This window comes from Phascolarctos cinereus, unplaced genomic scaffold (genome assembly GCF_003287225.1).
Source record: "Phascolarctos cinereus isolate Bilbo 61053 unplaced genomic scaffold, phaCin_HiC Scaffold_4;HRSCAF=312, whole genome shotgun sequence".
Lineage (NCBI taxonomy): Eukaryota > Metazoa > Chordata > Mammalia > Diprotodontia > Phascolarctidae > Phascolarctos > Phascolarctos cinereus.
The window spans coordinates 482,020,930-482,046,691 of NW_027555847.1; the positions used below are offsets into that span (position 1 = coordinate 482,020,930).

General features: G+C 35.6%; 1 protein-coding gene across 1 annotated transcript in view; it reads left to right on the plus strand.

Annotated features, from left to right (window-relative positions):
• Positions 1-25,762, plus strand: part of PXDNL (peroxidasin like) — a 510,805-nt gene that overhangs the window by 348,682 nt on the left and 136,361 nt on the right. The window contains 4 exon segments of the mRNA XM_020992584.2: positions 2,917-3,086; positions 8,110-8,227; positions 17,142-17,311; positions 19,187-19,453. Coding sequence (XP_020848243.1) covers positions 2,917-3,086; positions 8,110-8,227; positions 17,142-17,311; positions 19,187-19,453 — 725 coding nt within the window.

The window sequence follows — 25,762 nt, forward strand, 5'->3', positions numbered from 1 at the left end:
AAGGGCAAGAGACTTGATCAGGGTCACACAATCAGTATGTGACCTACTGCTTAGAATCTGAATTTAGATCTTTCTGATTTGTTGGCTTATTCCCAATCTACTACATCAATCTTGCTATAATTTATTTAAAATAAATTTTGATTGATATTTTCTGTTTTTTACATTATCATAGTATCCTAATATATCCCTCCTACCTGTTCCCTAAGCACTGTCTCACATGACAGTACTTTTTTAGAGAGGGAAAAAAAATCATCATAACTGATCAACATATTGAAAAAATCTGAAAACAAGTACAATGTATAACACCTATGCACCTCTTACTTCCACAAAAGGGTAGTTTGGGGTTATCTTTTCATACCTCTTCATTCAAATTTCACTTGATCTCTATAATATTTTTACATTTACTTTTGATTTTTTGATTTTCATTGTTATAGTTACTGTGTATGTTGTTTCTTGGCTTGGCTTAACTTCACTCTGCATCAGTTCATATGGATCTTTCCATGCTTCTCTGTATTCACCACATACATAATTTCTTATGGCATAGCAGTATTCCATTACATTCATGTGCCAAATGTGGTTAGCCATTCCCCAAATGATGGACATTTACTTTGTTTCTAACTCTTAGCAATCACAAAAATGCTGATATAAATATTTTGGAGTATATATGGACTTTTTTCTTATGGGCGACATATTAGGGGTATAAGCCTAGTAATGAAGTCTCTGATTCAAAGGATATGTATGATATTTTAGTCATTTTAGCTTTCCAGAATGGTTATATTATTTCATAGCTCCACCAACAGTGTATTCATGTGCCAGTCTTCCCACAATCCCTTCACCACTGTTGCAATTTTTTGTCATTTTTGCCAATTGGCGTGCTGTGAGATGAAACCTCAGAGTTGTTTTGATGTGCATTCCTCTTATTATTAATGATTTGGAGCATTTTCATGTGATTATGAATAATTTGCTTTTCTTTTGAGAAATGTTTGTTCTTATACTTTGACCATTTGTTTGTTTGGGTATTAGTTTTACATACATGTATTAATTGTTTATATATCTTAAATACCAAGTCCTTATCAAAGAAATTTGCTAAAAATATTTTTCCCATTTGACCACTTCCCTTCTTATCTTAAATAAATTAATGTCGATGTAGAAGCTTTTCAATTTCAACTAATCAAAGTTACCTGTTTTATCTTTTGCATCAGTCTCTTTTTTGGTTGAAATACATCTCTTGCACGTGGCTGTGAGAGGCATGTGATATTTTTTCTCTGCTAATTTTTTTTTATAGTATGATCTTTAATATTAAGGTTACGTATAGGCTTAAAATGTATTGTGATAAATAGTGGTAGATTTTGGTCTGAACTTAATTTCCAGCCTGTTTTCCAGTTTTCCTAGCAGATTTTTTTTTCTTTTTTAAAAAAATCAAATAGAGAGGTTTCCCCTAGGTAACATGTTTTATACTTTATCAAGCACTGGGTTATTGAGTTCTATTGTTTTTGAATCTCCCTTTTCTAATCTGTTCCATTGCTCTTTTTGTTATTTAACAAATGCCAGATGGTTTTGATAACTGCTATTTTGTAATAATGTTTGAGGTCTAGAAATGTTATTACCCCTTCACCCTTACTTCTTTTTATCATTTCCCTTGATATTCTGGACATTTTGTTTTTCCAAATGAATTTTCTTTTGAATTTATCAAGCTTTGTCAAGTATTCCCTTAGTAATTTGATTGGTATAGCATTAAAAGTATAAATTAATTTTGGTAGTATTGCCATTTTTATTATATTGTCCTGTTCTAGCTATGAGCTCTGACTATTATTTTAGCTATTTAGGTTGTACTTTATTTCTTTAAGGATTACTTTGTAGTTGAATCTACACAAATCTTTTCTCTACATTGGAAGGTTGATCTCTAGATAATATACACATTTTTGTAGTTATGTGGAATGGAATTTCCTTTCTATTACTGCTTCTCGTGTTTTTTATTATTATATAGACATGCTATTGATTTTTGAGGCTTTATTTTATAGTCTGCAACTTTGCAGAAGCTATTAATTGTCTCAGTATCTTTGCTGATTCCCCAGGGTTTTCCAAATAAACCATCATATCATCAGCAATAGGAATAGTTCTAGCTCCTCTTTGCCTGTCATTAGTCCTTTCCTTCCTTTCTTTTGTCTTTTTGCTTTTGATAGTATTTTCAGAACTATATCAAATAATAGTGAAGAGAGGGGGCATATTTGTTTCACTCCCAGGCTTTCTGTACTTTAATCATGGAATTTTTGTGAAGAGCTTTGTAAATAATGAAAAATGATAATAAAAATAATTGTAACAAATGTGTATCATATATGTATGTATTTATATGTTGTTGTTCAGTCATTTTTTATTCATGTCTGATTCCACTCCATTTGGGGTTTTCTTGGCAAAGACATTGGAGTGGTTTTCCATGTCCTTCTCCAATATATTTATATAAATGCACGTAAAACATATGTGTGAATATATATAATATGTGTATGTGTGTATATTTACATATATGTATATATACACATGATGTTTTAATGTTTGAAAAGTATTTTATATGATCCCCTTTATATGGTCATCTTATGTGATCTTCAAAGCATCCTTAGGAAGCAGATGCTATTATCGTGACATAACCATTTTATAGATTACAATAGTCAGGCAGGCAGGTGGAGGTTAAATAATTTGCCTAGAGTCACACAGCTGGTTAACTTCTGAGGCAGCATTTGAACTGAGGCTTCCTGACTCCATTGCAGACACCAGACCACTCAGCTGCATATCAAGAGTTATTTAAATGCATGTCCTTGTCAATGGAGTAAAATGAGGCACGTGGAAGCTCAATGATATTCAATAAAATTTATTCACTCGAAACAATTTCAGTGACCTGGTTTTAATTGTTCCCGAGTGTAGGCGCCTGGATTCTAATGCTCTGGTATGTGACTGTGATCTAACATGGCTGGGACAGCTTTTAAAAGGCTATGCTCAGAATGGCCACACTCAGGCTGCTGCAACCTGTGAATATCCCAGAAGCCTTCAAGGGAGATCAGTTGCCTCCTTAACAGCTGATGAATTCAACTGTGGTGAGTCGTTTTCATAATATCTTAGAACTTTCATGTATCCTCTTTCTTTAACGTCCCTGTTAATAGATATATGCTTGGATAATTGCTCATGGAAATATGTTTTTGAAATACTATTAGGCTGTTCTTTAAAAAAGAACAACTATAATTGTTTGCATCATATGGTATCTTTAAAGGAAATCGTTAAGATCATGTATTTTTTGAGCAGAAAAAGCTTTAGAGATATCTCTTACAACACCCTCATTTTACAAATAAGGAAACATCCCAGAAAATTAATATGATTTAGCCAACGCAGGAGTGGTGAGCTCAGACCCGAGGTCTTCCAACTCCCAGTCTAGTATTCTATCCACTGTACCACACTGTCAATTAGGATAAGCAATTATGTTAATGGTAATTTTAAGCTATAATGTATAAAATTTTATTTGAGGCAAATTATGATTTTATATCTGTATAATAGTAGTTATTGAGTTTATGTTTTAAGTCTTGACTACACTAGGAAAATAAATGAATCCCAAACATTTTATAGCATTATACTCTATTATCTATTACCATTGCACTAGCTTTAAAGTCTGGAATGTTCATAGTCAATGTGGAAAATGATATTATTTAAATTATTATATAGTGTAAAGTATTAAGGTAATGATGGAAACTCTTAAAAGTTCAGGATATTGACCTTGTGAACTGACAGTTTTGAACATATTTATCAAGAAAAATTTAAGATTTTTCCCATGAGTCAAGAGAGAGTTTTTTTTTGTAAGAAACAATTTATGAATGAAGAAGAATATCTATGTCCACATGGTTGATCATTTTTCTAGTCAGATGTGATTTGTATAATGTCATTATCTTCCTTCAAAACTTACAATGACTATTACCTATTGGATCACATCTAAACTTGTCCATATAGCATTTATTACATTCCATTGTCTGCTGTATACCCTACCTATCCAATCTCATCTAATAATACCTCCTTCCATATTCCCTTTACTCTTGCTAGCAGCCTATCCTTATACTCCCTAATTTATGTTTTCCTCCTTCTGTGCCTTAGCATATACTGTATACTGTTTTCCTTTCCTGAAATACTCTCTTACCTCTTTTCTACCAATTTATATTCATCACTTCTTTTAAGAAACCTTCTTTGACTAATTTTAGCATAATTTGATCACCTTACTCCAATTTCTTCGGCTCTTTTATATAGTTTATACTATATTATTGTAATCTTATTTATATTCTGTAGATGGCTTTTCTATATTTGTTTTATTACCCCATCTAGATTGTAAGCTCTACATAGACAAGAATTGTATTTTCTATTTCTTTGTATCATATATCTAGTACAGAGCTATGTGTGCAGTAGGCACTTAATAATGAGTAAGTAAACACTTATTAAACACCTACTGTTCTGGGCACTGCTAAGCTCAGAGGTTATAAGAAAGTCAAAAGACAGGCCCCATTCTCAAGGAACACACAGTCTGATGATGGTGACAATATACAAACAACTATGTTCAGACAAGCTCTACACAGGATAAATTGCAAATATTTAACAGAGGGAAATGATTAACACAGAATGAATGGATTTTCTGATCATTTTCTTTTGGGGCCATAATAATGATTGATCATTCAACATGGCACATTTAGTGTTGGGGATAATAAAAATGACTAATCACAGGTCAATCAAAGATCCCAGCCACATAATAGAAAGTCAAGTTACATGTACTCTGGAGATGTCTTTCACTAAATTCCTACACTAGTGGCTACTACTGGTGTAGAAGATGACCCTAGGATCTTAATAGCCAAATAAGATAGGGGTGAGCAGATTTTTGCTTTAAAGTGAAAAGGCTTGACATTTGGTCCCAGGCATGGCCTACATATCTGGTGTCTGAAGACCAAGCAAGCTAAGGTTAGAGAGGCCAGTTCATCCATGAGATGATGCATTTTTTTGGTCATAGCAACTCTTGAAGACCATCTGCTAAATCATAGAGGGATTATGATCTGCATTGATGGAGGGAGTAGCCATCCTGGAGAAATCATAACTCCTCAAAGTATTGACATATACAGATACTCATGATCAAATAGCAACTCAAATAAAAACATTTAGCAAATTTATTAATTGTACTTAAAGAAAAAATTCTATTTCCAAAGCTAGTTTTTTATGTAGCAGATTACTTTAAAAACTAATCTTGCATAAAGAAATTCTCTATTGACTAGTCAATAAGAGTGCAGTTGCTTTCCAGTAGTTACTTTTTAAAATTTTACAAATGCTACATTTGTACTAATAAGACAAGTAAACCATAATATTCCTATTTTGACAACTTGAATCAAGCCATTATAGGCACAACAGATTAATCTTATGGTAGAAGTTTAAGGAGGATAGAGCTTCATTTCCTGTTATGGACATTTGTTTATTTTTTCCCTTTAACCCTAAACATAATCAAAACCTAAACATGAAAACAGATAAAAAGGAGTGCATAATGAAAGAATATTTATTGTCTAAAAATCATTTTGAACTTTGTGAGAATGTACTATGTGTTTCTCTCAAATGTGGTGAGCTGGAAGAAGTGGTGGCTTTGCAGGCAGAGCTCTTGGATTCACATGCTGGCTTAGCCTCTTTTTGTCTGTGTGACATAGGGCAAGTGACTTAACTTTTCTGTGCCTCAATTTCTTCATCTGCAAAGTGAGGTGATTGGATGAAGATGTTTAAGCTTCCGTCCAGGTCCAAATCTGTTATCTTATAAGATAATCCATGGTTTCTATATACTGATAACATGAGATGACATGAATTCATATTGATTCTATTAAAATTCTGTGATGATGGTAAATAACAATAATGGCTTATATTTAGGTTTTCTGAGCTACGAAGTGCTTTCACATTCATTTCACATGATACTCTATAAAATATATATTGTTCTTGTTCAGTTGTTTTCAATTGTGACTGGCTTTGTGACCCCATTTGGGGTTGTCTTGGCAAAGATACTGGTCCTTCTCCAGCTTATTTTACAGATGAGTAAACTAAAGCAAACAGGGTTAAGTGATTTGCACAGGGCCACATGGGTAATAAGTAAGTATCTCAGGCCAGATTTGAACTCAGGAAGATGAGTCTTCCTGACTCCAGGACTGGAACTCTACTACCCCACCCTAGCTGTCCAGATAAAATATGTAATGCCAATGTTATAATCCTCATCTATAAGGTTGATCCTTTGGTACAGTAGAAGGACACAAGCTGTAGAGTCAGAGGATCTGAATTCAAATCCTGTTTCTTTTGCTTACTGCCTTTGTCACCTTAGGCAAGTCACTTTATTTCCCCAGTCCTCACTTTTCCCAGTTCTAAAATGAAGGGTTGGAACAGATGGTCCATCTCGTGCTAGATTTATAATCCTATGCTGTGCCCAGACTCGTCATTTCTATCTTCATGGCATTTCTTCTAATATGCCCCCTTTTCTCCACTGACACTGACTCCACTCTGGTGCGGGAGCTGACCACTTCCTGCCTGCTCATTGTTCCCTCTTCCATAAGTCTCTCTCCATTTCAACCCATCCACCTCTCAGCTGTCAGATTGATCTTTTTAAAGCAAATATCTGACCAAGTCACCCCACTACCCTTATTCAATAAACTCAAATGGCTCCCTAGTGCCTCCAGGATCAAAACTAAATCCTCTCTTTGACCTTTAACGGCCCCCAAAGACTGGCCTATACCTACTTTCCTATGCTTTTATACTTTATCCTCCCAGCCACCCCCACGTATACTTTGATCCAGTGACAATGGCCTTTTTGCTGTCCCTTGCACATCACTATCTCCTACCTTTTATTATTTTCACTGTCTGTCCCCCATGCCTGGGACTCTTTCCCTCTTCATTCCTACCTCCTGGCTTCTCTGGCTTCCTTCAAATCTCAGATAATGTCTTACCTTCTACAAGAAATGTTTCTCAGTCCTCAGTGCCTTTCCTCTAAAATTATCTCCAATTTGTCCTTTAGATACCTTGTTGTACATTTTGTTGCGTGTTGTTTCTCATTAGACTGTCAAGTCTTTAAGAGCAGGGACTTAAAAAAATTTTTTTTTGCCTTTCTTTGTATCCTTAGTGCTTAGCATGGTGCCTGACAAACAGCAGGAGCTATATAAATCTAGTTCACTGACTGCTTCTCTCCCATTTTTCCTAAATAAAGTAATCAACTCAAATGATTGTGAAAGATTCTTTTACAGATCTTCCTCTTGATTTTTTGCCAGATGTCACCAGGTGATATGAGACAATCTTCATGACAAGAGGCTGTAGTAGTAACTTGAATTTTGACACACCATAAAGTATAAAGAGGAAGTATGGGATTTGCTATAAAAAGTGAAACACTTATCTGAACAATGGCTCCTTCCAAATTTAATTGAGTAAGATATGAGCCTTTTCAGAAGAATCTTAAACATGCTTTATTACAATTAAATTTAAAATGCTTTCATGCTTCTAGCACTCAAACTTTAGTCTATGGAAAGGAACATTAGCTTGCATTGGTAAGCATTTTTGTTCATCAAGGTTTAAGGATTGGCCTGTGAAACCCCAAATAAAATGCATAAACTGGGTGGTTAGAAAGCTAATTGTCCAGGAATAGTACATGTAAAACTGCAAGTTTAATTTAGCTACTTGGTTTGAAAAATTGACCCATAAAATCCAAATCTTCCCATAAATACAGTTGCTTTGAACTTTTAGAAATTAGAGCACTCAGAAAGCTTGACTTAAAATGCTGCACTGCAGATTTTTCCATGGGGTGAATTGCAAGCAAAAATGTTTCTAATTACCAAACAGAAAATACAACTGAGATGTCTAAAGGCCTTTAAGTATGCAAAAATGGTGATGAAAGGATAGGGTGATATTTCATGATTTCTTCTTAGCTGATGAAACCTTATGTAAACTTCCACTTTCACATAAGCCTAACTTACCAAAAGAGCTCTTAATTTTTCCTCCAGCTCCTTTTGAACACCCTCTGTAGCATATGGTGAAATATTAATCTTTTAAGATTTCTCCTAAGTCAACTTAATTGTTTTGTTACAGAGAGACCTCGAATTACCTTTGAGCCCCAAGACGTGGATGTCACTTCAGGGAACACTGTCTACTTTACTTGCCGTGCAGAAGGAAACCCCAAGCCCAAGATTATTTGGCTACATAACAAGTAAATACCATCTAAATACTCTTAAGTGTTTCAAATGTCAGTGCCCTGAGAATCTTTAATCCCATCTTTTACTGGAGAAGTAAAGATGCTGCAATGGAAAAACATCTGACTTGTTGAGAGTCATGGTCTTTAGCTCTGCCTCTACCTTAATGGCCTAAGCTATCCATAGTGTCTTTTAAAACAGGATATATTTTGGGACAAGAATGATGAATGTATAGTATCAGAGAACTGGTCAAATACTTTTGTGTCATCCTTAGAAGGAGAAAGGACGGAGTGAAATAATTCATTCTAATCTTAATTGAATTGAGTAGAAAAAATACTCCCCTTTCATAGGTTTCAGGTTTAAGCAAAGATTTGAAATTGTGTCACATAATGCCTAAAACCATTGTATATCTTTAATATTCTAATACTGTGTAGGCCATTATTCATATTGAAGCACTTATTGCCCTATAATGAAATACTACATATTACGCTATGGTTGTATAGATGGGGTTAAATTGTCCTATATAGGTACTATTCCAGGGTGAACCCCTGGAAACCTCTGGGTTGTAGAAGGATATGTGTGACTCAGTGAGGGAACAACTTGATGCTTTGACATGATGCATCAAACTAAAAACAATCTTTTGTTCCTCTATCTATTCTATGGCAGTGGCAAGGAGGTTAGGAAGCTGGTCCATCAAATAAAAAAGACTGGCAACTTCAGGCTTGCTTTTTTGCCTTGGACTATTTCATCTGGCAAGTAGTTCTATCACTAGACTTCCTGTGGGAGGTGTGGTGAACTGACATTCTACTGAGAGATAAAATATATACACACACACACACACACACACACATACACACACACACATATATATATATATACATATATATATATATACTATAAGAAAAAAAAAGCATGGTATAAGTAAAATTGGGAAAGGAGAAAGCACTAAAAAACTGAGAGGGGGAATGGAGATCAGATAAGGTTTCTCAGATGATGCCTGAGCTGGGTCTTGAAGGAAGACAGGAATTCTGAGAGGCAGAGATGAGGCAGGAATGAGTCACAAAGATGGAGGGATGGCCTGTGTATTTGCCCAGAGGTGGGGTATAGAGTGTTAGGAACAGATAGTGGCTGGAATATAGAATTTGCAAGTGAGAATAATGTGAAACAAGTCTAGAAAGGAAAATAGGAGCCAGATTATTGGCTAGGGAGAGGAGAGGTTGGACATAAGTGTCAAGCCAAGGTTTGTTATTTTGTTCTATAGACAGTGAAAACCTTTGATCGAGGGGATGATATTATAATGGCTGGATGTTAAGCAGATTGTTTTGGCAACTGTATGCAAGATGGATTAGAGATGGGTGATATGGGAAGTGGAGAGACCAGTTGGGAGGTTATTATTATTAGTAGTAGTTCAGGCAAAAAGGATAAGACCCCAAACCAGAATCATAACCCTTGGATGCAGAAGAGACACATTTGAGAGATGTGCTGGAAGTAAAGTCAATAAGAATTGGCAAGTGATTGGTTATGGAGGCAAGATAGAAGGGAGTCAAGGGTGATTTCAGTATTACGTGCCTGGGTAACTGGAGTGGTGTCTTCAGTGGAAATAGAAAAGATTTTTTTGGGGGTATAATTCAATAGGTCGTTGAATCACAGACAGGGAGGTAATGATGGAAATAATTTTCTCTAAGTGTTGGAGAGAAGCTCACCTCATATTTTTGTCTCTGCTTTCTCTACAAGGGAGAAAGATCTACAGATTTGGAAAGATTCTAGACAGTAAGGTTTAACAGGGAGTTAAAACAAGATAAGTGAGATCATTCTAAGAGAGCAGCTGCCACTTACCAATTAGTTCAAGTTATCAGGTCCTAAAGAACACTTTCCCAGTGTGCTGATAGAGTGTCTGATCTGATGTTAATGATATTTGAGAAGTTGTAGACCAGTGTTCTACAGTAATGGAGATGGACAAATGTCCTGATTTTCATAAAAGACAATAGCAGACCATAGCTTCAATTTCTGGCAAAACTCTAGATGTTTTTATTCAACTTATGATCTGTGAGCATTTAGACAAGGATGAAGCAGTCACTAAAAGCCAGCCTGACTTCATCAAGAACAGGAAAAGCAGGCTAAATGAAATTGATTTTTGATGAGGTTAGTGTATTAGTAGGTAACATGACTGCTATAAACATAATATACATGCATTTTTGCAAAGATTTTGTCCGAATCTCTTATGGTAACTATTTGGATAAGATGTATAGCTGGGGATCAATGAACATACAGTTATTTGGACTAGATGTGGTCAGATGACTATATTCAGAGGGCATTTTAAAAAATAAAATTGCTTTCAACTTGGAGGAAGTGAGTGCCCCAATAAATTATCCATGGTCACAGATTATTTATTTCTGTGAGTTGCACAGATGGCCAGGTCATTAAATTTACAGATGATATAAAGTTATATAGTAAGGGGGACAGTGGCACGTTTGATGACAATACCTTAGCTATTACTATGTTCTGAATCTCATAATATGAAATGTAATAGAAATATACATTTATATACTTAGTTTCAAATATTTGTGATCACAAGCACAGTATGAGGGAGTTGTAGTTAGATCTAAAGAATTAAGTAAAGTGAAAGCTTAAAATGTGCTGATGTGATTTAAACATATCTATATATATATATATATGTGTATATGTGCATACATACATACATACATACAGATAGATATAGATAGATAGATAGATAGATAGATAGATAGATAGATACATACATACATACATACACACACACACATACACATATCAGGTTTCACTGACAGGCATAGCATGTAGAACAAGGGAGGTGATAATTCAATGTCCTTTGCTCTGATCAGATCACTTTTGAACATTGTGTTTAATTCTGGATACCATATTTTAAGAACATTGTCGGGCTGGAGTGACTCTGAAAGAGTACAACCAGGATTTTTAGGGTACCAGAGATCATGCTTTATAATGCTCTGTTGAAGGAACTAGGGTATTTAGCCTAGAGTGATGACTTTTTCTCTCTGGCCCCAGAAGGCTGAACTAGTACTAGGAGGTATGGGTATAAGTATCAACAAAAGCAGAATTCACTTTGATATTAGGAAAAATGTCTTAAGACTTAGAGATTTTCAAAAGTTAGTTAGGTTTCTACAGGAGATAGTAGGCTTCCCAACACTGTAGAACTTACCCAAAGCAAATGACTACTTTAAAAAAAAATAATTAAGTGGATTTGTAATTTCCAAAATAATTTCTTTCAGAAATTCTTATTTTATGAGGCTTACATCTCTTAGAAGAAATGGCAGGCTCATGATATTAGGTAACTGATAATTAGTCCATATTCCCCACAATCACTTTTCTGTTTATAGCTTTTTGGGGGCAGTGAGGGGAATACAGACAGAAATGAAGTCAGTGGAATGAATGAACAAGAGATTCAACTGCATTTTTTTCCTTGACTGGGGACAAAGGAGAGGCATGTTGGTTGTTTTCTAATATGAAAAACACATATCAAATATGACATAGGTAGAGGAGAGAGGGTGACAAATGACCCAGTTGGCCCAGCAGGCACCAAAATGACAACTTTTTGGGGGGGAACTGTATGAGGAGTATAGTTCAAGCATAAGTTGGACTTGATAGCAACTGATTCATAGGTTCATAAATTTAGACCTAGAAATATGACAACAACAATAGCTAACATTTATGTAGCACTTTAAATTTTGCAAAGTACTTTACATGTATTATTGCAAATGATGCTCACAACAGTCATGTAAGATTGGTGCTATTATGTTATAGATAAGGAAAATTAGACTGAGACATTAGCTTAAGGTCACACAGCTAGCCATTGTCTGAGACAGAGCATGACTCCATATCCACCATTCTACCTTTGGAGGTCATCTCATCCAATTTCCTTACTTTGCAGAAAAAGGAATTGAGGTCCCTTCTAACTATGTGATTCTGGTGATCTAGTCTACCTCCATGTGAGTCATGGATTCCTTCTATAATATCTTTAATCTAGCCTCTATAGTAATGCTTTCAGGAATGCACATCTTAGAATGACACAAAGCAGCCCATTCCAGTTTGAGTCTGCTCTCGCTGTTTTCAGAAGTTCTTTCACACATTACAATGAGATCTTTCCCATAATTTCCACCCATAAGTTTCCATCTTTCAGGCCAAGCTGAAGCTTTTACATGACAGCCCTTTGAATGGTAGAAGACAATGATCATGTGCTCACTAAGTATTCTTTTCTCCAGGCTAAACATCCCAAGTTCCTTTACTTGTTTGTTCATTTAATTGGTTGTTTAATTTTGAGACTCTTCTTCATTCTTTTTTCCCTTTTCTGGACATGCTCAAGATTGCCAGTATCACTCCTAAAATATGATATTCATAAAAGGATGTCATTCACTATTTGTGTTCTGGCCATAGTAGCATACAGTGAGATGATGTTCTCTCCCATTATAGAATCTATACTTCTCTCTTAATTCAGCAAAAGATCACATTAGTATTTTCCACACCCAAGTCACAATGTTAAATCATTTTGAGTTAACAGTTCACTAAAACCAACATAATTAAAACAAAAATAAAGACTGCTGTCCTTAAAATCTCCCTGTCCTCTACTTGTAAAGTTTTTAAAATCTTAGGTGCCAGATGTTCTACGAAACTTCATCTTGTTCCCAGTATTTAGATGTTTTTATGTCTTGACTCTGTCAGCTAACAATGACGTCAGTTACTTCTAATTTTTTTCACTTGTAGGTTTAATTGGTATGTAATTTTTATTTTTATCAACAACACTGGTGAAAGTGATGACCAGATAAGGTCAATGGACAGAGATGTGTGGAATTTCACTAGTGACCTCGGTCTAGGTGACATTGATTCATTGACCAACTCTCTTTGCATCTAGGCAATCAGATAATTCTGAATACACTTAACTGTACCATCATCTGGGCAACTAGGTGGCTCAGTGGATAGAGAGCTGGACCTATAGTCAGTAAGCCTCCTCTCCCTTAGTTCAAATCTGGCCTTAGACATTGACTTTCTGTGTGACCCTGTGCAAGTCTTTGCCTTAGTTTCCTCATCTGTGAAATGAGGTGGAGAAGGAAGTGGTTTGCTAGTATCTTTGCCAAGAAAATGCCAAATGGGATCGTGAAGAGTCAGATATGACTGAAAATGACTGAACAGTGATCATCTAGTTAGTCCTCTACCTTGTCCATACATTTATTTTGAGAGACCTTTTCAAATGTCTTACTAAAATCCAAACATATCCTATCACAACTGGACTACTGATATAGTAACCACTCAAGAAACAAAATATGGTTAGTTGAGTATGACTTGTTCTATGTGAAAATTTGTTAGCTTTTGGTGATCAGAAATCACAAATAATGGCACAAAGGGCATACCTGTAAAATCTTTTCAATATCTTTTGATGCAATTTTTTCAAGCTAGAGAATTTTGACTCATTTAGAGAAAATACATGCTCTCTTACTCTGATTTTCTCATTCTTGTTTCTCTTATTATATTTGTTTCTCTCTTATTTTGACCTTCAGTTCCCACATGACTATTTTTATTATAACCCTTTCAGTCTAAAGATTATTCTTTACATTAGAGAAAACAAGTAAAATAGCAGTTGGATAGCTTTCCTTTCTCTCTGCCATCCACTAATATTTTCCAAACCATCCTAAGCAATGAGCCTGTCCCTTCATTTTTCTCCTTGCCTCCTGATTTTTTGTTGTCATTGACTTTTAAAGAAAACTGAGTGGATTCTAGGGCTTTACCTTTCTGACAGCGTTCTTACATTTCTATCAATTTAGTTTGTATTGGTACTTGGCTAAGTTCTCCTTTTTTCATCTTTGTTACTTTTTCTTTTAAAATTTGATCTCATTGGAAGGCAAAACCCTCGCCTTGCCCAGGTCATGCCCTTTCTGGTATTCTTGGATATCTTTTTACCCCTTTCCACAGGGAAGGGCTCTGGATTCTTCCCCCACACCAACAACTCCTTATGGACCAAAGTCAACTCAATCTGTCTTTAAAATTTGAGCTCATTGGAGGACAACAACAACATCAATAACAACCATAGCTTGCATTTATATAGAATTTTAACATTCGCAAAGCACTTCATAAACATTATTTCATTTGATCCTCACAACAACCATGTGTGGTGGGTGAAATTATTGCTTCTGTTGAGAGAAGTTTAGTGCCTTTTCCAGTATACCCCACTAGTATGTGTCTGAGGCTGCATTTGAACTCGGGCTTTCCAGATCCTAAGTCCTTTGTTCTGTACACTGCACATCTACACAACCACATTAATTGCCTTTCTATTTTTGTCCTTGTCTAGCACTTTCTATTTTTGTTCTTAAGAGCCTCCAATCTCACAGAAAGCTTCTTCCATGATAAAATCCCATGTTATAAAGTTATACCTGTTTTTTTCCTGAACATTCTTGAAAGTTTATGATACTTGTTAGACCTGACTAGTGTCTATATTATTCTTACCTTTCATAAACACTAAATCCGCAGGGTCATTTTCCTCCCAGGGTTCCCATTGTTTATCACGGTACTTGCTAGTTCCTCCTCATTACTGAGAATTAGGACTGATGTTCTGTTTACTGTTTCCTCTGCCTAATAGAAGGTGTTGTAAACAACAACAGACGTATGTGATTAATTGTTCCAGTTTTATCAGACAGACACTTCCAGAAGATTCAATTTAATTCCACTGATGGCTATTAAACACCTTCTGTATACAGAGGACTGTGCTAGGCACTAGGAAAGATGCAGTTTTGATAATAAACAGTCTCAATTCTCATGTCGTTACAGACCAATAACAGATAAAGACATACACATCCATAGCTATTATACACATTAAACTGTATACTCCTCGAGAGCCTCTGAATCCCCAGTGATTAACATAGTGCCTGGCAAATATGTAGCACTCAATAAATGTTTGTCGACTGACTAATAACACATAAATGTCTTAAAGATAAATAAAACAAATTGCTATATTGAACACTGAAGGGTGCCAAAATAGTGAAGTCAGCGAAAAGACCAGTTTTATGTGTGAGAGAGAGAGAGTGGGGATGAAGGTGTATAAAACAGGATTTAGACTTGTTAAGTTTGGGTGCTAAATAGGACATTTATGAGGAGAGGCCCCATAAGGCAGTTAGAAATATGTGGTTCTAGAGCTCATTGAGATCTGGGCAGGAGATATAAATTCAACAATTTTTTTTTTAAATTTGTGGACTGCTCTATAGGTTTGGAAAGGTAGAGCTAGAAGATGCATGAAAGAGGGTATAATTTGAGAAACAATATTCTGAGGGAGCCAGCAGGGAGTAGGACTGATGGTGATGGTAGATGGAGTAGCCTTAGTGAGGAGTAAGACTGTCTCTTCCACTGTGTCAGCAAAAATGGAGGAGAGGCTGATGATGCCAAGAAGTTCTGAAAACTGGTAGAAGGGACATAAGGGATTTACCCATAAGTGACCTCAGTTTTTTTCAGTCAAGTATGAGACTAAGCAGAGCAATAACTAGGATGATGTGCCTGGGAATTTTCTTTAATGTGCAGAAATTTAAAGGACACTGAAAGCATTTTTACTTTTTCAGCAAGTAAAAACAATTGAGTTGAGCACCTAATTAACAAGAATAATTAGATAAAATAGTAAGCCACCAGATGGTTCACTTTCCCCTCATATTCTACCATAATAAGCTGCTCCTTGGCCTAGTCACACCCTCCCTCTACCTCCAAAGTTATGTCCTTCTGGATATTCTTGGATTTCTGTTTGGCTTCTTCCACAAGAAAGTACTCCAGCGTCTTTCCACCCACAGCTCCTTATGAACCAGGGTCAACTAAATCTGTTTTTAAAAATTTGATTTGAATTTATCTTTTATTCTTCTTGCCTTAGGACACGCTTTTAGTTGCTTGCCTCATGTGCCAGAACTGCTAGTTCAACTCTAAGCTACATATCCTGTGATAAGAATGGGTCTCAGGGGTGCAATTAGTGGTCAGAGAGTAAGTTTGGAATAGTTTAGTGGGGAGTCTATGAGAATAGAGTAGAAGCCTTGGCAAACAGTAGGGAAGACCCAGCTGAGGTGAGATGCCATATGTTAGTTCATTAAATCAGTTCCCTTTTTTGATTTGAAATAGTTTCTATGGCCTTACCATCCATGAGAGGCAAGCAGGTATGCCCAAAGGCAACCATGGAAGGTGAATTCCCTAAGGCTATATGCAGCATTCATTTTGGAGAACCCCATCTTGGGCATATAGAGCTCTTCATCCTTTTGTGGTTGTGTTATCCGATATAGCACTGAAGGAACTATTAGATTTCCTGGCTTTCTCCTGTCTGCCCATTGGCCATTTGGATTGGCACCACTTCTCCCCAAAGACTGCATCAGTGGGTCTAACTCTTCCTCTTTTTACCTGCTCCTGTCATTCTTCAAATATCTATGTCTGGTCGATTAAGGTCCCCCATCACAACTCTCTCTTGGCTCTAGGCCAGTTTAATTATTTATATCATCAAACCCAAGTCATCTGTTTCCCTCTCAACATTCCTTTCTTCTCAGAAGAAGCCTTTAGTTGAACTTGGAATGAGAAAATCTGAGGGAAGGCTGTGACGTTGTTTCATTTTCTAAATGGATGCTGTTCTGGAATGCAGAGTGGAAACTTCCTTCCTTTCTAGCTTTTACTGACTAGCAGGCTACATTCATTATAAAAATATAACAGAAAATAACCAGATTTTGAAAGCAAAGCAATTTGTGTCCCTCAGGTAATGAAAAGCTGAAATTAAACTTTGGACTTTCACAACATTCTTCAATAAATCAAAATATTAACTCAGAATTAATAATTGATTAAAATAATAATATACCTGAGAAGTTCCAGGCCTTTTGTGTGGATAATTTTCTAAAATTGTTTTTAAATACATTTTTGAGTAAAATTTATTTTCAGCCATTCATTGGACATGAAAGATAATGCTCGACTGAATTTACTCGATGATGGAACGCTCATGATCCTGAATACAAGAGAGTCAGACCAAGGTGTATATCAGTGTATGGCCAAGAATTCTGCTGGGGAAGTCAAGACACAGAATGCCATCCTCAGATATAACAGTCTTCCAAGTAAAGTTTTGTTTTCTTCTCCTTGCTTTTAGTACAAATATATCAGGTGATTCTGTTATTTAAAATAGAACTAGACTATTTTATCACTAATTTACAATGTGTGACTACAAGGTACAATTATTATTAGTCACAATTTTAAAATGTTCTTTATTGCTACATCAAAGAGACTACCTAATATTTCTTCTTTTCCTCTTGACATTTGTCTTCTTTTGTTTTCTTCATTATCTTTAAACTTTGATTGGAGAGTACTTCTGATTAGACAACTACAAGAAGGTTTGCCACATCTGTCAATTCTTGTTTTATTAGATCAAAAAATTTGTGAAATTGGCTGTTTACATTATTTCTGCTTTGTTATTGATTATTTTTAGTTCATTTGTAGGATATTAAGAATAATTCCTAGGTTTCATCATGTTTCCTTATGACTTTGCAGAAAAGAAGTGTTTCTGTTTGACCACAAACTGTCATGTTTCTACATAACATATTGTGATAGTATTAATTAGAAGTTATTAAAAAAAGTTTTCATATAAAACTCTGCCAGCTAGAATTCCCCTTCTGATCTGGCTCAGGTACTGCTAGTCACGTCCCCTCCAAACTACCATGCACATAATTACTTCACATTTGTTAGGATTTATTAACTTTAGATTTATGCTGTATGTATTTTATGTACTATTATTTCTCCCATTAAAATATTCTGACTCCTTGCAAGAAGAGATTGTTTCATTCTTTGTATTTGAATCTCTGATGCCTAGCACAGTGCTTAAAAGATTAATTGATTGAAGGTAATAAAATACTTGCAACTGTATAGTATGTTAATGGCTAGACTTTGCCACAATCCTAATTGATTGTGTCCATATAACTCAGAGTAATGTTATGTAGCTTGGTGGGTCGAGATTTGTCCTTTATAAAGAGTCATTGGACTACATGTTGAAATATACTTCAATACTTTTTTTTCAAAAATTAAGATCAATTGGGGGCAGCTAGCTAGCGCAGTGGATAGAGCACCGGCCCTGGATTCAGGAGGACCTGAGTTCAAATCCGGCCTCAGACACATAACACTTACTAGCTGTGTGACCCTGGGCAAGTCACTTAACCCCATTGCCTAGCCAAAAAAAAAAAATTAAGATCAATTTAGGACAAGTATTCATTTTTTTTTGCATTATGGAATCTTTGAGTATCTGGTTAAATCTATGAACCCCTTCTCAGAATAGTGTCTTTAATGCATAAAATAAAATAGAATTACCAAAAATCATTTATATATGAGAAATCCTATATTTATCCATTGGATTGGTAAAGGAGGAAGAATATTATGTAGGAGCTGCATCAAACGATACCTGTGTCATAGAGGTAGAGATTACTCTATATAATATAATCTGCAGGATTGGTGATGCATGCCAATTATTCCCAGTGTTGGAAATTCTTGTCTTAAGAATCTATTCCATACAGGAAAACCTATGCAAGGCTTTATCCAATTGTAAGATCTTAGAATTCTAAAATTACAGTTGGAAGAGAACTCAGGGTCGTTGAGTCCTATCTTTACCCAAAGTATGATTCTCATCTGTACTAGGTGACTTTATAAAAATGTAGCTACCATGACAGACATCTTTGAAGTGCTTGGAGTTCCTTAGAAAGAAAAATACCCCCCAAGGATTTTGGAGATATTCAGCTCAAAGAAGATCTTTTCTTTAAAGTCATACTTATTATTTGACAGTCGATTATTTTGGTACTCAGGATGTTTATCCTGGTCAGGACTAATGAGTTTAAATGAGTTTTGAATTAGATAGACTTCAGTGGTTCAAAACTACAGAACAAATGCATGAAAATGCCTTCTTAACATGTGCTTATTGATGATATCTTCTTGCTGTTTTTTGCCCGCAGCCAAGCCCAGTTTTGTAATCCAACCTCAGGACACAGAGGTTCTCATTGGAACCAGTGCAACTTTGGAATGCATGGCCACAGGCCATCCCCAACCCCATATTGTTTGGACCAGGGGCAAAACAGAGGCTTTGGATGAATCCAGGTATATCATAACTTCTGGAGGATTGTTTATTCAGAATATCACAATGCAAGACCATGGTCAGTTTACATGTCATGCCAATAATCAACAAGGATCTGTTGAATCAACGGCAGCTATTATTGTGCAAGGTATGTAGAGCAGAAGATCTTCACAAAACACGGTCCATCTGTCACTCTCAAAGTAAAAGTGTTTAACATAGAGTTGCTGATCTAAAGATTGAAAGGACAAGTCAAACCCCCTTGTTTTACAGATGAGGAAACTCAAGCCTAAAGGAGGTTGAGTGACTCCTCCAAGGTCATATATTACTACTACCTCTAAGGTGGTAAGTAGGATACTCAGGATTTGAATTCAGACCATATGACTCCAAGTTCAGCCTTCTTTCTGCTCTAGCACACGCTTTACCTGTTCTGCTTGTTCTGATTAGAATCATTCCCTTTGGATATAGAAAGCAGGAGTTAGAGAAGGGGTGGAAACTGGAGAGGCAGATTTAAACTCAATGTTAGGGAAAAACTTTCTAACAATTAGAGTTTTCTTGGGTGATAGGAGGCTCAGTATCATTAGAGGTCTTCAGGCATTGGCGGATGGTCAGTTGTTGAGTATGTTGTAGAGAGGATTCTTATTTAGGCTCTAGGATCCTTATTTGGACTAGACAGTCTCTGAGGTCTCTTCTAACTCTGAAGTATTATTATTATTATTATTATTATTATTAATTTTGTTGATATTGTTATTGCTATTAATTATTATTCAGTGAATCCAAGAATCCAGTTTGAGGGAAAATAGAATTAATTTAAAATCAGTAAGGGTAGGAAGAAATAGTTTTATTTTCCAAATGACTTTGATACAATAGATGTTCCAAAAACAATCTGTATTTTATTTAAGAAATCATGGCATAGTGGAGAGTACAAATTCTGCTTCAGACACTTACTAGCTTTTTGCGACCACAAGCAAATTACTTGGGTTTTCTGAGCCTCTGGCTGTCAGTTATAGATAGCTCATGATCTGGGAGTTCCCACTCTAATTACATCTCAAGCCCTTGGCATATTGATATGATCTTTGTGACGTTAAGACATTCATCAGTACTCTACTAAGGTGTTATAACTGCTATTACAATAACGATAATAATAATAACAAACACGTATCTGGCACTTTACAGTTTGCCTAGCCCTTTGAAATATATTATCTCATTTGAAATTCACAACTCTGTGAAGTAGGCAGGAGGGTAGTGTTACCTCATTTATTTATGTCTATATTCTAAGATTTATATGATTTCAACTACCCTGTCCCCTCACTCTAGATTTCTAGGAGCAGTGGGGGAGTTGCTGAACTGTATTTAGGGTTTGTTTGTTTTAAATAACTATCACATATGCTGAGAGTAGAGTATTTTGCTTTATTTTTCAGTATTAATAATAATAGCTGACATTTATGTACTATTTTTCAATGTTCTTTACATATTTTATTTCATAACAATGTGAGGATAGGCATTATCGTTTTTAGTATAGCAGTTTTATACATGAAACAAGCCCAAAGAAAGAAAATGACCTCTTTCCAGTGACATTGCTTGCAAATCTTTCCAATGGTATTTGAGAACAGGTCTCTCCTCACTCTAATTCCAGCATTGTTTCTTCTGTACCAGACTGTCTCTTTTCTCTTTTGAACAAAGAATAATCCTTTAATGTAAAGAGATACATAGTTTCATTTTATGGGTAATAATCATTCCGTCAATGAACATTTATTAAGCATTCCTATTACTATGTGCTAGACATTATAATAATGATTAAGTCTACAAAGTGCTCTATATTCATCATCTCATTTGAGTCTTACAATAGGCAAGACTATAGGTATTATTGTCCCTATTTCATGGAGGAGAGAAATGAAGTAGAGAGATGTTCAATGGCTTTCCTGTAAAAGGGGCTTTTCCCTCAGCAATAAGTATCTGAGGCAGGATCTGTCAACAGGCGATCACAACATCACGAACTTATGTGAAAATCAGATTTATTACAAGAGAAATCAACATGAATATGGAACCCAAAGGGTTTCCAGTCTTTACAGAGGTTTACATATTTTTTTTTTGACTAGGCAATGGGGTTAAGTGACTTGCCTAGGGTCATACAGCTACTAAGGGTTATGTGTCTGAAGCCAGATTTGAGCTCAGGTCCTCCTGAATCCAGGGCTGGTGCTCTATCCACTGCTTCACCTAGTTGCCCCAGGTTTACATTTTTATAATACAGGGACAAAGGGATACTAGGAAGGATGGGAGGGGGAACGGTGCAGGGAAGATGGGATAAGACCACTCCCACTAGGCGGAGCAAGGTGATGGCAAAAGCCTCATTCTTTTTTTCCCTTGCGAACTGCTAGATTATGAAGATAGGAAGGTCCACTTATCTGCCAAGGATTGTGCCAGCTGCACAAGCATTATCCCAGCCTGGCACAGACTGGCTGGCACCTGCTTGGCCTCCCAAGGACACACAGAGAGTCCAGCTTGGGGTGCAAATACCAAATTATGTCAGCTCAAGGGGAGCTTTGTCCTTGACATATTCAGGGCCTCCTGTATGCTCTGGGTCCAGTTTCTGGAAAATATGGCAACTCAAAAAGACAAGTTCAGGGGATCCCTTAACATGTCTGAATTCAGATATTACTGATACCAAGCACAGTTTTATAAATTTTTATCAATTATACCATATGTTTTCTTTTTCCTTTGATCTGTGTTATCTTTCATAACATGACAAATGGAAATGTTTTTCAATATGACATACATTGCATATATATAACCTATGTCAAATTGCTTGCTGTCTCAGGGAAGGGAAAGGGGAGGGAGAGAAGTAGAGAATTTGGAACTCAAACAAAAAAAATAGAATGTTAAAAATTGTTTTACATGTAATTGGGAAAAAATAAAATATTATTAAAAATCAATTATACCATACAGTCTCTCAAGGAACAGCAATAGGGTAAAACAAAAAACATTTACTGTTATCTAAGGTAATTAAGATGTCACAAAACATGAATCTTTCCAAATAATGATTGGAATGGTAGAAGAAGATGAAGTGGTTAATAATAATAACTCACAAATTTATATAGCATTTTATGTAGCAGAACTCCTCCCACTCCCCATCCTTCTCATGGAGTATATTCATAGTCATCCTCACTGGTTCCAGTGATCCTTAGGTTCAATATCTCATCCTACTGCAGCTGTAAAGGGAAGGAGGAGGGCAATGGCCACTATGGTTCTACCACCTCATTCTCAGATACAGGGCCCTTTCAGTACTGGGCCACCACATAGCCAGAAATAGGTCACATGGTCACCATAAATAAGAATGAGACTCCAAGAGCGCTTTGTTTCTCCTCTGTGCCCCTCACCCTCACATTCAATTAAAAAGCATGTTGTGATTCTCACAACAACCCACTGAGGTAGATACACCAAGTATTATCATTCCTATTTTATACACGAGGAAACTGAAGATCAGAAAGGCCATGTATGTCTTAGCCAAGTTCTCAAAGTGAGGAAATGGTATACTTAGGTGTTCTGACTACAAGTCTAATACACTTTTCACTATACTATGCTGCCTCTCAAACTAAAATGGCAGGAGTGTTTTTTGAATTTTCAAAGTGTGTTGGGCTTGCTTTCTTGAAATGATTTTATTGATTTGCATAAATTTGCATTTTATTGATTCATTCATTTATGACTTTATTTATATTATGACTGTTTATTATTTATGTAATTACCTGTATCAGCACCCTTCTCACCCCACCAACCCTGCTTTTTTTTTAAAGCGTTTTTTTTTATTTCACAATGACCTACTTCTTTTATTTTGGCAACTAGTAAGGGCTTGGCTCACAGCCTTTCTGTTTGGTTGGCATTATGTGCTCTATTGTTATAATCAATTCTGAAATGGTTTATGTTATCTGTTCTAGAGAATAATCCTTGATTATGTTATATTGTAGGGATTATATAATCAATCCCTACAAAGCCATAGTGAGGGGATAAGGCAATTGAAATCATATAAATTTTCTAGTATAGACAAAAATAAATGAGGTGTCACTATCTTCCCTGCCTACTTCAAAAAGCTGGTGTGAATTTCAGATTAGATAATAGATTAGATATGTGTTATTATTATTGCTGTTGCACCACAGTAGACCAGTGTTTTCCTTTGAGCTAAATGATCTGTAATGGAAATCAGATCTGCTTATCTTTGTGGCATTCTTGTATCAGTTTGAGGATTTTTTTTCAAATTCTGCTTAAATGAGTCTATTAAACCATCCAAATGGTTGGCAAAAAGGGAGTTTTCATCATTTAGCTATTAAAATGGGCTGTATACTTAAAGATGTTCCTCTTTATCGTCCTTTTAACAGGTGTTGTTTCAATTTGTTCTAGATCTTTAATGTCCACTTATTCTGAGATCACAATTAAAGCCACGCAGGTTTCTCTCTCAAATGGCAGAGGGAAATGATAAATAAAAATGGAAAACAAGTCCCTCAATGAGCAACGTAAATCAACGTGCAAGTCAGGCACTTAGTTTATAAGGCATACAGTAATTAATGCTGTAAATCAAAACTCTTTTTTACTAGGCATCCCAGGAATGAATAGCTAGAAGGGCCCACTCTTGATTGATTTTAGTAAAATAACAAAACACTTTATGCAGGAGATATAAGCACATAATAACTTTGACTCCCCAGTGAAAATAGCTCATTTTAGGCAACTTCATAAAATAATGACTGTGTTTTCAGCATTCCTAGTGTGAGTAGTTCCTGTAATTTTTTGATAGCTGGTCCAGTGAGTTAACCTAATTTCGAACTTCTAATTTGTATGTCCTACTAGCAAGCAAATTTCATGTCCATGTCTTTTCAGCATTTTCTTTATTAGAATACCATTTCTCTAACATTCTAACAATATAGTATTTAAAAAGTTAGACATAACCTATAATGATTCTTCATTGGATTTTCTTTTTTCTGAATTATCTTTTTTTTTTAAGAACATGTATACTATTTCCCTCTAGAGCAGTTCTTCCATAACTACCTTGGTTTGCTTCTAAAAATGTGGTCAAATGTTTACAGTAAGCAATATCAGTCCAGTATGACAGTGACATGTCATAATGTTTGTTGTTGCCTTTACATGGTAAAAGCTACCCTTCCAATTCCTTCATTTGTTTCTCTAAGTAAGAATCTGTGATCATCTTCCAATTTAGTTGCGACTTTGTCATCTGGCTGTATGCCTAGTGATAATAATACAATTCCAGTAGTAGTATGTACTTTTTTGGTTATTGGCCAAGGAATTCACATTTAGGGTATCAATAACTAAGTTAAAGTTTATAAACACTGTAACAATTGTATAATTTTTAACACCCACTCTTTGTTTTCCACCACTGACTGTCACGATTTCTATAGAAGCAGGAGGGACTATGGTATGTGATTGAAGGTTGTTTTCTATTTGGTAATTTGTGGGACTTAATTTGACTCCTCAAGTATTTGTTTTTCAAAATTGCCAAGGCTTATATTTCCCACATGCTGCTAATGATATGGATATAAGTGGGGTCTCTCTCAAGATTTCCTCTTATTTCAGCTACACCCATAGAAGCAGCTAGGTAGCCCAGTAGATAGAGCACTAAGGCTGGGATTAAGAAGATTTGAATTCAGATCTGTCTCCAGACACATATTAGATTTGTGATCCTGGGCAAGGCACTTAACCTCTGACTCAATTTCTTCAACTTTCAAATTAAGATAATAATAGTACCTACTTCCTGGGTTGTTGTAAGGATCAAATGAGATAACATTTATAAAGTGATTAGCACAGTCCTTGGCAAATTGCAGGCAATTGATATTCCTTCTTTGTTAACTTTGGACAAGTCCAGGTTGGTGCTAGAGCTAATTTGAATACATTTTCAATGTGAGCACTTATGGCTTAGAAACACTACAAATCTGAGCTTGATTTTTTGTTTTATTGATTATCCAGATTTAAGGAAGTGATGAAAAATGCTAGTAATGCAGATTAGATTTAAAAGTGTGTTATTTGTAGTTTTTTTTTAGAGTGCTGGTTGTTAAACATTTACCAACACACACTGTTCAAGTCTCTTAAACTTTCATAGCTTCAATTTCCTCATATATAGAACGGGAATAACAAGACCTCCCCTACTCATCTCATATCATTATTGTGAATATGACAGGTGACAATAGATGTGAAGGTATTTTAAAGCCATAAAACACTTTAAAATATAAAATTAATTTTATTATTTTCATCCATTGAATAATAAATAGCAAGCCACTATATAGCTCTTTAAGTTTTGGGAAACTCCTTCCAAATATTATCCAATTTAATCCTCACAATGATCCTGGGAGTGAGGTATTATTTTTACCTCCATTTAACACATGAGGAAACTGAGGCAAACAAAGGATGACTTTGTCTAGGGTCACATGGCTAGTAAGTGTCTGAGGCAAGATTTGAACTT